The sequence below is a fragment of the Tenrec ecaudatus genome, chromosome 4 (genome assembly GCF_050624435.1).
Source record: "Tenrec ecaudatus isolate mTenEca1 chromosome 4, mTenEca1.hap1, whole genome shotgun sequence".
NCBI lineage: Eukaryota > Metazoa > Chordata > Mammalia > Afrosoricida > Tenrecidae > Tenrec > Tenrec ecaudatus.
The window spans coordinates 146835760-146849774 of NC_134533.1; the positions used below are offsets into that span (position 1 = coordinate 146835760).

The 14015-nt window shown below is 46.0% G+C and overlaps 2 protein-coding genes across 3 annotated transcripts in view; both read left to right on the plus strand.

The window, feature by feature from the left end:
• Positions 1-225: 225 nt before the first annotated feature.
• The window catches only part of RYK (receptor like tyrosine kinase), a 108317-nt gene continuing 94527 nt past the window's right edge, over positions 226-14015 (plus strand). For both annotated transcript variants that reach the window (XM_075546904.1, XM_075546905.1), the window contains exon 1: positions 226-590. In XM_075546904.1, coding sequence (XP_075403019.1) covers positions 359-590 — 232 coding nt within the window. In that variant the 5' untranslated portion in view covers positions 226-358. The remainder of the gene's footprint in view (positions 591-14015) is intronic.
• LOC142445247 (large ribosomal subunit protein eL32) lies at positions 7771-8260 on the plus strand. The gene has a single exon (XM_075546903.1). The coding sequence runs from the start codon at positions 7791-7793 to the stop codon at positions 8196-8198; it is 408 nt and encodes a 135-aa protein (XP_075403018.1). The 5' UTR covers positions 7771-7790; the 3' UTR covers positions 8199-8260.

Sequence of the window (14015 nt, forward strand, 5' to 3'; positions counted from 1 at the left end):
CCCGGGAAGGCGCTTAAAAATAACAGCGCACCGACAGGAGAGGTCGCTCGGTTCCGGCCCACAAGGAGTGAGCAAGGCGTGCGTGCGCGCGCTCGAGGGCGACGGCGACGCGCACGGGCGCGCCCCCGGGAGCCTCCCCCCCCCCTCCGCCGTGGACGATGCCGCCGGGAAGGCGGCGGCGGCGGCGCGCTCCGGCGGTCTGAAGCGGCGGCCGGCTGCCACGGGCCGGCGGCGCGATGAGCTGGGCGGCCGCCCCCGGCTCGGGGCTGTGAGGGGCTCGGGGCCGGGGGTGGGCGGCGGCGGCGCGGCGGGTGGCCGACATTTCTCCTGGGCGGCGGCGGTGGTGGCAGTGCGCGGGATGGTGCGACCCGGGCCGCCGGGCCGGGGCCGCCTCCCCCCGGGGAGCAGCGGCCTGAGGGCCCCGCCGCCGCCGCCGCCGCCACCGCTGCTGCTCCTGCTCGCGCTGCTGCCGCTGCTGCCCGCGCCCGGCGCTGCCGCCCCGGCCCCGCGGCCTCCGGCGCTGCCGGCCGCGGCCGCGGGGCCCAGCGTGAGCCTCTACCTGAGCGAGGACGAGGTGCGCCGGCTCCTCGGTGAGTGGGGCCAACTCGGCGGGGGCGGCAGGTCGGGCCCGGCCCGGCAGCTTCCGGCCGCCGCCGGCGGGGTCTGCGCTCCCCGCGCGCCCACGAGCCCCCTCCCCGCCCCCGCGCCCGGGCGCGCCTCCGGGCCCCGGCCTCCGCCGGCCGGCCGGCCTGCCTGCCTGCCTGCCGTGCTGGCCGGGAGGTGTGGTCGCTGCCGGCCCCCGCCCGCCCGCCCCGCGCAGCCTTCGCGCCCCGTCCTTCCCCCTCGCTGTCCGGCCTCCGCGGGGATCCCTCGGCCGCCGCGGCGGGAACCCCCCGTTCCTCCCTTCATCCTCCGCGCAGCCCCGCCAGCCCTTCCCATTATTCCCGAGAGCCAAGCGCCCTGCCACTTTTCCTCCCCCGTGCCTGCGCAAAGTTTCTTCCACCTTCCTGCGCGTGTCACCCCAGGGTCCTGGCGTTGGCGTTGAGTAAAGCGCTTTGGACTGACTCTGCAAACCCTTGACTTTGGTTTTGATACCCAGCAAAGGCCTGTCGCAGACCACGCTGATCATCCCTTAAAAAAAAAAAAGCCTTCCATCTGTGGCAGGAGCCCTTACATCTTGGAACCGAGAAGCATATTTTAAAATTGTGAATGAATCATGAGATAACCGGCTTTTTCGCTTCTATGAGTTTTTGATTCTCCCTGTCTTGGAGTTTGGTGTGATCCTGTTGTTCTGGGCCATTCGCCCAATTTGAATAACTTGAAGGGAAAGGAGAATTGGCTGTAGGTCAGTTGGTGGTTCTGGTCTTCTTAATTAGCTTTGTCATTTGGGGGGAATGGATTTGAAAAATAATGGTGTCCTCATGTTGGGACTTTGTGGATTCCGGAAATGACTCCTTAAGAGGATGGACTGACAGAAATGGCCCCCAAAGGGAAGTTTTTGTTGGTTGCAGCTAGATCCCTAGGCTTTTCTGCCCTGGCTTTCTTTTGTGCATTGCAGCCTCCTGATTTCTCTCAGGTAGTGGTGCATCTGAGTGATGGAGGGGCAAGGAATTAGTCTCTCAAGCATCCACGTCAGTCTCTGTTTTAAAGGAATTTCATGAGGCCTGTTGCCATCGACTCAGTGTTGAAATGGAATTGCTTTTAGCAGACTGTTTTGATATTGTTGCATATATAGCTTTCTATTCTTTTGACGAAGTAGAATGCTATGTTTTTATAATGTAGCACAGTTCTTAATCCCCTTTTAAAAGTCTTGGAACATAATGAATGCTTGTAAATCAACTCATAGCACATATAATTTAAAAAGGTTATTATGCGTGGTTTCGTAAAGATCTTTGGGCTAAAAGCATTTATATAATTTGAGATATTGTGTACATGTTTCAGTTCTTTGCCCTTTTCAGCACACCCATTGCCGGGTAGTCAAATTCTGACTCATAGCGACTGCATAGGACAAAGTAGAGTCTGCCACGTGAGGTTTCCATGGCTGTAGAAAGAAGAGCAGTGGGTGGATTTGAACCACTGAACTTTCTGCGAACTGCCAGTTTACCCAGGGTGCCATCCGCGTTCTTCCGGGGGACCCAAGTGGGAGTGAAATAGACTGTTGTGTTTGATAGAGAACCAGATCGGGCAGAGCAGAATCTGCCCCTAAGTGCTTAACTTTGATTATTTCCTCTATTCTGTGAGCCAGCGAAATCAGCATCATTGCCTCATTTTAGAGACGTGGAAGGCAAGATTTAGGTAACAGTCTTTTAAAAAAAATTAAACGTAGTGTTAATGTAGATGGCAAAGTTTTCTTTAAAGAATGGAAATTCTTATGTATATAGAAGTTTGTTTATAACATGGTGGAAAATTAATTAGTACTTGAAATTACATACATATGTACACATATATATGTATACACACACACACATACACATCGTGGGAAAAAGAGGAGGCTTTCTACTCCCATAAAGAGTCACAGTCTTGGAAAACCACAAGGGCATTCTACCCTGTCCTACAGGATCACTGTGAGTTAAATTGACTTGATGGCAGTGATTTGCACATGTATATATACCTCATTTAGAGGTAGACTGAGAACTAATTTTCTAAGCAATATTCTTAGAAGAAGCCTTTGAATTATGAACATATAGTTTCTAGCCAGGAATCATGGGAAGGGAGAGAGCTTTGGTCACCTCCCACCTCTGAGGCAGGAGGCACTTCTCTAATGCAAATTCATCTCGCCAGATCCAGGTCCCCCCCCACCCCTGGCCCCCACATGCTCTGCCTTTAAAGGATTTCCTTGGCTGCTTGTGAATGGGGGAAAGCTGCTGAATATGGTTGAGAAGTATATCAGGAGTGCTCAAAATCCAACTTCCCACAGAAGCCGCTAGGATGTGTAAGAAATAGTACTTCTGCACCATATTTCTGTGTCATATAGGGTAAATCCTTTCTGAAAGCTGATGTGGAAGACCAACCATCATTTTATAATGTTTCTAAAATAAAATGCATTAATTATAAGCCAGAAACTTAGAAATGAAATTGACATGGACTGAATGCCCACAATCTGAAAATAAGTTGTTATAATCACATTAATGCTTCAAAATGTGTGATACAGAAAAAAAACTTAAAACACAAACGGTCTCCCGCTTTTGACCTTTGTGTCTCCCAGGCTCTATTGGATAAAGTTTCAACCCTTCTTTTTCTTTCATGTTTCTAAAACCACGTAGTCATTTCCCTTCTTAGTAAAATCATTGAATGCTGATCCTCTTCTCATTCCCACACCAACATTGTTACCAATTTTTTTTGTAAAAGCAGCAGTGTTCACATTATTATGTATACATTTATTTTAAATAAATAGAAACCTATGGTTATGTTAATGCTGCTCATGCATTTTCTGTTTTTCTGAGAATAAACAGTTACCTTAAATGTTTTAATTGGCTACAGCCCCTCACATGTCTCCATAGATATATCAATAGTCTTTCATACATTTCATCCAACGCATCAAATCGTTGGTCAACTCCACGTGGAGACTCCTCACTTGGAAGCCTTCCTTCCAGTTGGCTCTCATCTGGACAGTTGAGTTGTTTTTCCAGGAATTTTTGTCTTCTTTCCTCCTCCTGCCTAGGAGACTATTCATGGATCGCCTGTCTTCTGTTTTCTTGATTTACTTCTTTATTTTGATGAAATCTATCCTCAGTAGCTTCCTAAGAAAGAATGATTGATACATTATATTGTATCTCTGAAGATATCTATCTTATCTTTTTACTTTATAGATGGCTTGGTTGTATTTCCAATATTAAGGTGAGAATAATGTATTTTCATAAAATTTTGATGAAAAATCCAAAGCCATTCTCCCCCCCCCCCCCCACACACACTTCCTTTTATACAGTTGTTATTGAGGCTTAGGGTGCTTTCAGGGACAGTAATGGTTTCTGGTAGAATTTTCACCTTTCGGGTAGAAGACCTGGGTTCAGTTACCAACTAGCGCATCTGCAGCACATCCGTACCCGTCTCTCCTTAGGAGAGGGTGTGTGATGCAGTGGTCCTGAACAGCCTTCAGCGGAGCTGCCAGCCTGAGACAGACTAGGAAGATAGGCTTGGTGACCTACTTCCAGAAAGCCAGCCAATGGAAAGTATAGATTACAGTGACTCATTCCTGTTGTTTGTGGTACAAGTTGACATGGCAGCAGCTAACAGCAGGAGCCGTCCTGTCCTTTTCTCTGGCATTCTGAAATTTGCGTGGTTTCTCCCTCTATCCCCCATTCCTGGCTTAATGGGCCTATTAAACCAAGAGACTTGTATTTTTCAGTTTCCAGAAATTTCTGTGATTTTACAATTTCCTATCCTTCATTTTTTCCCTGCTCTTTCTTCTGTTAGTTTGGTTGCTGACTCCCCTGGGATTATTCTTTCAGTTTATTCCTGGAGAGGGGGGCACGATTTTGCACTTTTCCCTTTTTAAAAAATTTAAAAATCATTTTATTGGGGACCCATACAACTCTTATCACATTCCATACATACATCAATTGTATAAAGTACATTTGTATATTCGTTACCCTCATCCTCAAAACATTCGCTCTTCACGTAAGTTCTTCATTTCTCCCCTCCCTCCCCACTACCCCCTCCATCATGAACCCTTGATAATTTACAAATTATTATTTTGTCAAATCTTACACTGTCCAACGACTCCCCTCACCCACCTCTCTGGTGTCTGTCCCTCAGGGAGGAGGCTATATGTAGATCCTTATAATCTGTTCCCTCTTTCTACCCTACCCGCCCGGTAACACCACTTTCACTACTGGTCCTGAAGAGATCATCCGCCTTGGATTCCATGTGTTTCCAGTTCCTATCTGTACCAGTGTGCATTCTCTGGTCTAGCCAGATTTGTAAGGTAGTATTGAGATCATGATGGTGGGGGTGGAGGAGGAAGCATTTAGGAACTAGAGGAAAGTTGTATGTTTCATTGTTGCTACACTGCACCCTGACTGACTGGTCTCCAAGCAGCCCTTCCGTAAGGGGGTGTCCAGTTGCCTACAGATGGGCTTTGGGTCCCCACTCTGTACTCCCCCTCATTCACAAAGATATGATGTTTTGTTCTTTGATGCCGGATACCTCATCCCTTCCACACCTCATGATCGCACAGGCTGGTGTGCTTTTTTCATGTGGGCTTTGTTGCTTCTGAGCTAAATGGCTGCTTGTTACCCTGCAAGCCTTGGACCCCAGACACTATAACTTTTGATAGCTGGGCACCGTCAGCTTTCTTCACCACATTTGCTTATGCACGCATTTGTCTTCAGTGATCGTATCTGGGAGGTGAGTGTGTAATGATATGATTTTTTTGTTCTTTGATGCCTGATAACTGATTCCTTTGGCACCTCGTGATCACACAGGCTGGTGTGCTTCTTCCATGTGGGCTTTGTTGCTTCTGAGCCAGATGGCCACTTGTTTACCTTCAAGCCCCTAGATGCTGTATCTTTTGATAGCCGGGCTCCATCAGCTTTTTTTGCACTTTTCCCTTTCAGTCTTTCATTTTGAAAAGTGTCATGTTTAACATTTTCAGGACTGATTTCGGTTCTGTTTCCATTTTATATCACATCTTTTGTATGTAATAACTCCACCTCTCTCCAAGCTATATATGTATTTTAAAATATATATTTTAAAACATTTTATTAGGGATTCATATAACTCTTATCACAATCCATACATATATCAGTTGTGTGAAGCACCATCTGTACATTCTTTGGCTTTATCATGGTCAAAGGATTTGCTCTCCACTTAAGCCCTTTGCATCAGGTCCTCTTTTTTTCTTTTTTTTTTTCAGGTCCTCTTTTTTTCCCCCTCCCTCCTTGCTCCCCTCTCCCTCATGAGCCCTTGATAATTTATAAATTATTATTTAGTCATATCTTGCCCTGTCCGATGTCTCCCTTCACCCCCTTTTCTGTTGTCCATCCCCCAGGGAGGAGGTCACATATAGATCCTTATAATCGGTTCCCTCTTTCCAACTCACACTCCCTCTACCTTCCCAGTATCACCCCTCATACCCCTGGTCCTGAAGGTATCATCCGCCCTGGATTCCCTGTGCCTCCAGCTCTTATCTGCACCCATGTACATCCTCTGCTCTATCCAGTCTTGCAAGGTAGAATTTGGATCTTGATAGTTGGGGGCAAGGAAGCATTTAGGAACTGGAGGAAAGCTGTATTCTTCATCAGTGCTACATTGCACCCTAACTGACTCATCTCCCCTAGACCCCTCTGCAAGGGGATCTCCAGTGGCGGACAAATGGGCTTTGGGTCTCCACTCTACACTTCCCCCTTCATTCACTGTGGTAAGATTTTTTTTTTCTGATGATGCCTTATACCTGATCCCTTCGACACCTCGTGATTGCACAGGCTGGTGTGCTTCTTCCATGTGGGCTTTGTTGCTTCTGAGCTAGATGGCCGCTTGTTTACCTTCAAGCCTTTAAGACCCCAGACACTATCTCTTTTGATAGTCGGGCACCATCATCTTTCTTCGCCACATTTGCTTATGCACCCGTTTGTCCTCAGCGATTGTATCATGGAGGTGTACAACCAATGATATGATTTTTTTGTTCTTTGATGCCTGATAACTGATCCCTTCGGAACCACATGATCACACAGGCTGGTGTGTTCTTCCATGTGGGCTTTGTTGCTTTTGAGCTAGATGGCTGCTTGTTTATCTTCAAGCCTTTAAGACCCCAGATGCTATATCTTTTGATAACCGGCACCATCAGCTTTCTCTTAGGGTGACCAGGTGGACTTTACTATCCTAAGTACCAAGGCCTTTACCTTGTCCTTGGAGCAAGTGTCTGCAGAGAAGAAACCACCCATCGCCTGCCATTAGTGTGATGATAGGTATGGCGGCAGCTGGACTTTGGGTTGCCTAGCTGGGGCGGGATGTGGATGTTGGGCGCCACTATTTTACACTTTGACTGCTCCCATTTCCAGTCTTCATGCTTCAGAAATAACACTAGCTTTTTTGCTGTACCTGGAGTCCCAACTGCCTTGAATACATTTTTTCAAGGGTGTATTGTTAGGCCTGAGCATTAGACCAGCCTTTGGTGTGTTAGAGTAGAACAGCCCCATTGGGTCTTCAGGGCTGTGCCCTCAGAGAGCCAGGCCTTTCTTCTACTGTCTCTCTGGTGATTTGAACTGCTTCTGAACCTTGTCGGCTACTAGAGACTTGTCCTGAAGCTCCCAGGGTTTGTCATCTCTATGTGGCTTCCTGGCACTCTCAGGTCCTCTTGTTTATTGTTAGGGTCGACAACTGGGACTGTTTTGGGGTCCTTTGGACAGTGAATAGCAGAAGACCTGGTTTTGACTCAGTCCTGCCTGAGTCCAGAATCCACATGTCTCTTTGTCAGCCTGGGGGTCGGGTGGGAGGCTGCGATTAACCAAAACACCCCAGGGTTAGCCTGGGCAAGCCTGCCTCCACACTCCACATGTGCTTATTTTGTGGTCTTGCTGATTATCGTCATCCACCCATGGTCTCAATCTAATTGGTCATTTCCATAGGGCTGACCCCTGGAGGGCCAGAGCATGTGCAAGTGGTTTGTGACTGGGCAGTGCCCAGGGTGGGGAATAAGCTGCTGGTGGGTAGGGGTCTGTATACACTGATCCTGGTGATGGTGATACGCATCTGCAAGGTTCGGGGATTGAAGAGAATAGACTCTTCCGCCACATTAGAAAATCACTTTGGGATCTCCCACCGTTTGTAGTACATTCATTTTCCCAGGCTTCATGGCTGCCCTCAGACCCTTGGTGAAGCCTAAAATTGTAAAAAAGAGGACCAAGAAGTTCATCCGGCACCAGTCCGACCGCTATGTCAAGATTAAGCGCAACTGGCGCAAGCCCAGAGGCATTGACAACAGGGTTCGGAGAAGATTCAAGGGCCAGATCTTGATGCCCAACATTGGTTATGGGAGCAACAAGAAAACCAAGCACATGCTGCCCAGTGGCTTCCGCAAGTTTCTGGTCCACAACGTCAAGGAGCTGGAAGTGCTGCTGATGTGCAACAAGTCGTATTGTGCAGAGATTGCTCACAACGTTTCCTCCAAGAATCGCAAAGCCATTGTAGAAAGAGCAGCCCAGCTGGCCATCAGAGTCACCAATCCCAACGCCAGGCTGCGCAGTGAAGAAAATGAGTAGATGGCCCATTTTCGAGTTTTATTTGTGCTAAATAAAACCATAAATGAAAAAAAAAAAGAAAATCACTTTGGATAACTTGCTTCTTTGTTAAAATAAACATCCTCAGGATGCATTAAAGCATATTCTTGTTTTATCATTTAAAATCAAACATGCTAGTTGATACCATTGCTTTCCAAATTAATCTTGTAAAAAATGTTGAAGTCAAATGTGGTAGAAAGCGCCAATTCCCAATGAGTAGATTCTTCTATCTTGTGGGGGAAACCAGTTCTGTCAGTGCCTATAGCCCCAAGGCAAGAGTTTATTACTAATTGATGTAAGGAAGGTGCTCCAAGAGTGATTACTTTCCATGGGGGTAGGAGGGGACAGAAGCTTGAAGAGGGTAGGGAATTCCTCCCAGAAAAGGAGAGAGCCTTATTTTAGAGATAGGTTTGATAGGCAAGAAAAAAGGCAGGGAAATTAGATGTCCAAAGGCATAAAGTATAGAAGCAGATGGGTGTGAAGTCAGGGAGAGGAAAGGGCTATTGCGGCCAAGATGAGAACTGGCAAATCAGAGTGGCAGATGACAAAGTGAGCAAGGGAGTCCACGTTGGACGAGAGTTTGAACTTTTATGGGCAATGAAGAGCTGTGGAAGAATTTAGGAAAGGAGTGCATAGCCAAGTGTGGGCACAGAAAACAAAGTGGGCTCCACTGAGCAGGGTGGTATGGCGGTGGAGACAGCAGATCTGAGAAATGGGCTGGTCAGCTGGGGACTGAGCCAGGTCACGCAGGGTGGTTGAAGGGGTGGGATGAATTTATGAGGGATGTGTAGCGAGTCAGAGAAGACTCGGTGGGGAAAGTCTGAAGGTTAAAGAAAAGGGAGCCATCGTAGAAGAAACCAGGGTTTCATGCCCGCACAGCTGAACTGAAGGATCCTTCCCTTTGGGAGAAGTTCAGAAAAAGGAAAATTAGCTGAACTCTGCATTCCTCCCTTCTTCAGCCTCCTTAAATTTCAGGGCAAGTGCATGGTAGGGAGGGTGGAGAAGGCATCCTCACCATCCAGCATAACCTGCCACAGTGCCCAGATGGTGAGGGGGGAGGGACTGAGAGGTGGGATTAGCACTCTGCAGCAAACCCTCCCTCTGGGAGTTTTGGGTGGGGTTGGTGGTATTGACACAGCATTAATTTGAGCCCATGTGTTCCTCATTGGAAAAGCAAGACCGAGGCCTTGCACGATTGTGGGTTTTGAGTTTTTTTTTTTCATGCTACACATGTGGGAGAACTCTATCCAATTATGGCTAAACCTTTCTCTGATGAGTCACATCCTGAGTGGACTAGTCAGTTCTGAAGGTGCTGCATAAAATGCTGTTTGGGTTTAGAGAGCGTCTTCAGAACCGGCTGAGACGTGTATCTGTGCAGCTTGAATTGAGACAGTCCATAGTATTGCTCTTTGGGGTTTTGCTGCAGTTGTTCTGAAGAATAAAAAATCCAAACTGCCAGCGATACTAAAATGAAAAAAGCAAAACAAAAAGCTAGGACATGAAACAGTCATTAGCTGCTCTGACAGTATACTACACTTAAATGAATCCTTTTTATGTGTGTGATTTTTGTTGATGTAAATCGGACACATTTTCAGGTCAAAGTAATATTTTATTAAATCATTTTCATTGGTGTAGGACTCTTTAAAATGTTATGTGCCAAAGCACATGTGTGAATATTGCTGAATTAAATAAAATGCAGATTGAATCATAGGTTTTTACAATGCCCAGCAAATGATAATGTTGAATGGTAGCATATATCTGGAAAATAATTCCACAATTCCCATTCTGGTTCCTGTGCACGATTATGTTGGAGTAGACAGTGCACAGATCTCTTAGAAACAGAGCAGGGTGGGCACCTCTCGTTAGGACCCACAAGTCTCCCATGTGCTCAATTTTATTTAGCCAACTGTGGGATGTAGGTGGTACTGACTATTCTTTACAGGAAACAAAAAGAGCCAGACTAGGAACCGGCAGCATTTGCTGAGGTCACTGAGGGGGTGGCCCCTGAGCGCATGCTTTCTTGCAGCAGTTTACTGAAGTGTTAACCAGAATCGTCTAAGGAATTTAAACAAAACCCAGGTTCCTACACCTACCCTGAGCAATTTTTTTAGTAGCTCTGAGATGGAACCCAGCTAAAAGAATCTTCTGAGCACCATATTTCATTGATTATAAGATGGACATTTCCCCTACATTTGAGTATCTCTGAAGTTGAATTCTTCTGTCCCCATCCGGACAGCTTTTCTTTCCTCGCTTTCTCCCCCTTCCCTCCCTCCCTCCCTCCCTCCCTCCTTGCTTAGTGGCCCATTAGATAATAACAGTCCGCTTGAGGTTAACAGGTGATATTGTACAGGAGACTTAGGCATACTTTCCCACCTTTCTTAACCCCCTTTTTCTTTATGTCTTGCAAATTTTATTTCTGGACTTCCAAATTGCTGTTGAATCTATTCCAACTCATAGCAATCCTATAGGACCAGGTGGACTTTTCCTTTTAGGTTTCAGAGATTTTACGTTGTGACAGGAAAAGACAGCCTCTTCATTCTCCTGAGGAACAGTGAGTCGAGTCGGTTCAAACTGCTGACTTTGTCGTTAACAGTTTAGAGCGCAGCGTGCTATGCCAACAGTTGTGAAAGTCGCTGCTGGTGGTGATTATTTGCTTGTTTGTGTAGTCCTTGCCGAAAAGCCATCTAATAGCAGTTGGATCCTAGATCAAGTTCAGAGCAATAGCAATTCTGTTTTCAGCTAGGGAGTTGCTGGCAAGGAGGCATGTCAGTGGTTCTCAGCCTTTGCTTGGATGGGGGCATGGACACAAAGGTGTATCAGGGCTCTCAGACTTTTGTGAAATTTAGGGCTGCATCTGAATCCTAGAAAGGATGATTCTGGAAGGGGGCATTTGCCACATTGTCTATTTCATCTTGGAATCCTGGACCACCTAAACTGATTTTTAAATTGCATGTGTTCAACTTCACCCCTGTGCCGTACAGTTATAGGGGTTTTGAAAAATTCATAGTGTCATGTATTAGCCATAGTCTCTTACAGAATAGTTTTAAAATCCTGTGAGGGAGACCTTTATATTTCTAAATAAAACCTTCCCGAATATTTTAAACAAGTATGCTTTAAAAATATATTTATTATAGAAAATTTCAAACAGTCAAAAGTAGATAGAATCATATAATGGACCATCATGTACCCACCATCCAACTTTAGCAGTTGACACTTCATGGCCAATCTTATTTCATTTAAATTACCCCCTCCCCTCCAGCAAACACACAGGTAATATGTAGGGTTTCTATGAGTTGAAATTGACTCAGTGGCAGTGAATCCCCACCCCAACCCCAACACCCCATCTATGGAGCTATGGTTGTTAACTGCAAGGCTAGAGGTGCAAACTCACTAGTGGTTGCACAGGAGGGAGATGAAGCTGTTTGCTCCCAAAAGGATTCTCAGTCTCAGAAGCCCCGTGGGGCAGTTCCGGTCTGCCCTGTAGGGTCTAGATGAGTCAGAATTGACTTGACACAGCGGTGAGTTTTTGGTTGTATGCTTACTACTAATTTTGGAGCAAACCCAGACATCATTAATTTTATCCTCAAGTATTTCAGTGTCTAACGACTCTCTGACAACTTGTAATAGTAACCATTATTGAGCCTAAGAAATTAACAACAATTCATAAATACTGTCTAGGTTTTCTCAGTTTGTAAATAAATGTATGTTTTGAGACTTGTTTGCTCTCTGGTTCTTCTCTTATCCCTGTCTCCTGACACATCACTTATTTCATTCCTTTCTCACCCCAAGGTCTGCTTTCAATGAGTGTTGGCCTGTCTTACATGCTTGTCTGAGCGCTTTACATGGCTGGAGTGGTCATGGCTTCTAGGTCTCAGCTTAAATTCCATGTGCTCAGAGAGGTCCCACTACCCCTCTAGCTCTGATTCCCAGTACCCCCTAGTGCACCACCTTGTTGGATTTTTCTTATAGCATGTGATGCCTTCTTGTTTATCTGTCCGTCTGGTGTCCTATGTAGGATAATTAATCGTTTAAATAGGGACTTAGCTTATTTTTCTGTTTTAGTATCTGCAGCACCTATAATGTAGTAGGTGCTTAGTAGTTGAATAAATGAATAAATCATGCCTTTCTTCGTTTTTGGGTTCACCACATTGCGCCTTACTGGGGTCATAATTCCCATTCCCTACAAGTTATGAAAAGACCAATTAGATCGAGCATCTATTTATGCATAAAAGTTTAAATACATTTCTTACAATTTTAAAAAATTTGTCTAGTTTTCCCGAGTCAGTATCTCTGCCATTATTTGGGTGAGTAAAACATATTGTGGGACAAACGACTGTGCTCTTGACTGCTAACCGAAACTCTGGTGGTTTCCACCCATGCAAGCACAGCTCCATGCGAGAGAGACCAGGCGCTCTGCCTCTGCCAAGACTGCAACCAGGAGCAGTTGGACTGGGGTCAGTTGTACTTTTTCCCGTGGGGCCACTGAGTTGGAACCAACTTTATGGCATCTAACAATAGCCCTCATCAAAGTGGCTCTTCAGCGAGCTTTGGAACTGGAGATCTTTACTTAGTTACTTATTTATTCATTTATTTTAAATCATTTTATTAGGGACTCATACACCACCCATCTCGATCCATACATACATCAATTGTGTAAAGCAGATTTGTACATTTGTTGCCCTCATCATTCTCAAAACATTTGCTCTCCACCCAAGCCCCTGGCATTTTTCCCCTCCCTCCCCATTCCCCCCTCCCTCATGAACCCCTGATAATTTATAAATTATTTTGTCATATCTTGCTCTGTCCCACATCTCCCTTTCCCCACTTTTCTGTTGTATGTCCCCCAGGGAGGCGGTCAAATGCAAGTCCTTGAAATCGGTTCCCCCTTTCCAACCCACCCTCCCTATGCCCTCCCAGCATCGCCACTCTCACCCCTAGTCCTGAGGGGCCATCCGCCCCGGATCCCTGTGCCTCCATGGAACTGGGGTTATTAGCATGTCCTACAAGACTGATCAAAGTCTACTTCTATTAGAAGTTAGTGCCATACTTTTGAGAACTTGGTTTTTGAAGACTTGAGAAACTAGAGTGTGGCTAAAGATCCTAATGTATCATGCTCAAGCATACTGGGAGAACTAGGTGAGTGACTGATTTTTGCTTAAGAAACCTCTCAGGAAAGCCAGCAAAATATAATAGACTTGTTAGTAAATGAACACTGTGTTGACTACAAAGTGGTTGAATTATATTAAGGGATGCTGACGTCAAACTGAGTAAATTACGCCGTCTCTCATAGAGGGCGGTGTTTATACTAACTGTATAATTTGGTCAGGTTTTCTTCTTTGGCCTGAGCAGGAATCAGTGGCAGCGTATTTGACCAGATACCGGAACCTTCTGGCACTGTTGCAGAGCATATGCAAAACTCGAACTCACTGCCCTCAAGTCATTTCTGACCCATAGCAACCTTCTGAGACAGGGTAGAACTGCCCCTGGCAACTCTGAGACTCTGACTCGTTACGGGTGTCGAAAGCCTCATCTTTCTCCCTGGGAGCGCTGGTGACTTCAGACTGCTGCCCTTGGGTCAGCACTACACCACCAGGATTGCTGATGTGGTGGAGCATGCTCCATATTTTATGTTGTGTACCCCTAGAGACCGCATGTTATGTTTCTGTTACATAGTCTCTTTGGATAGGATTTGGGAAAAACGCTTAACATTTCTGTGCCTGTGGCTACAAATCATATATTTGGGAGAATTCATTTATGAATTTATTTTTAGATTATATGTACCCATTGGATACTAACTCT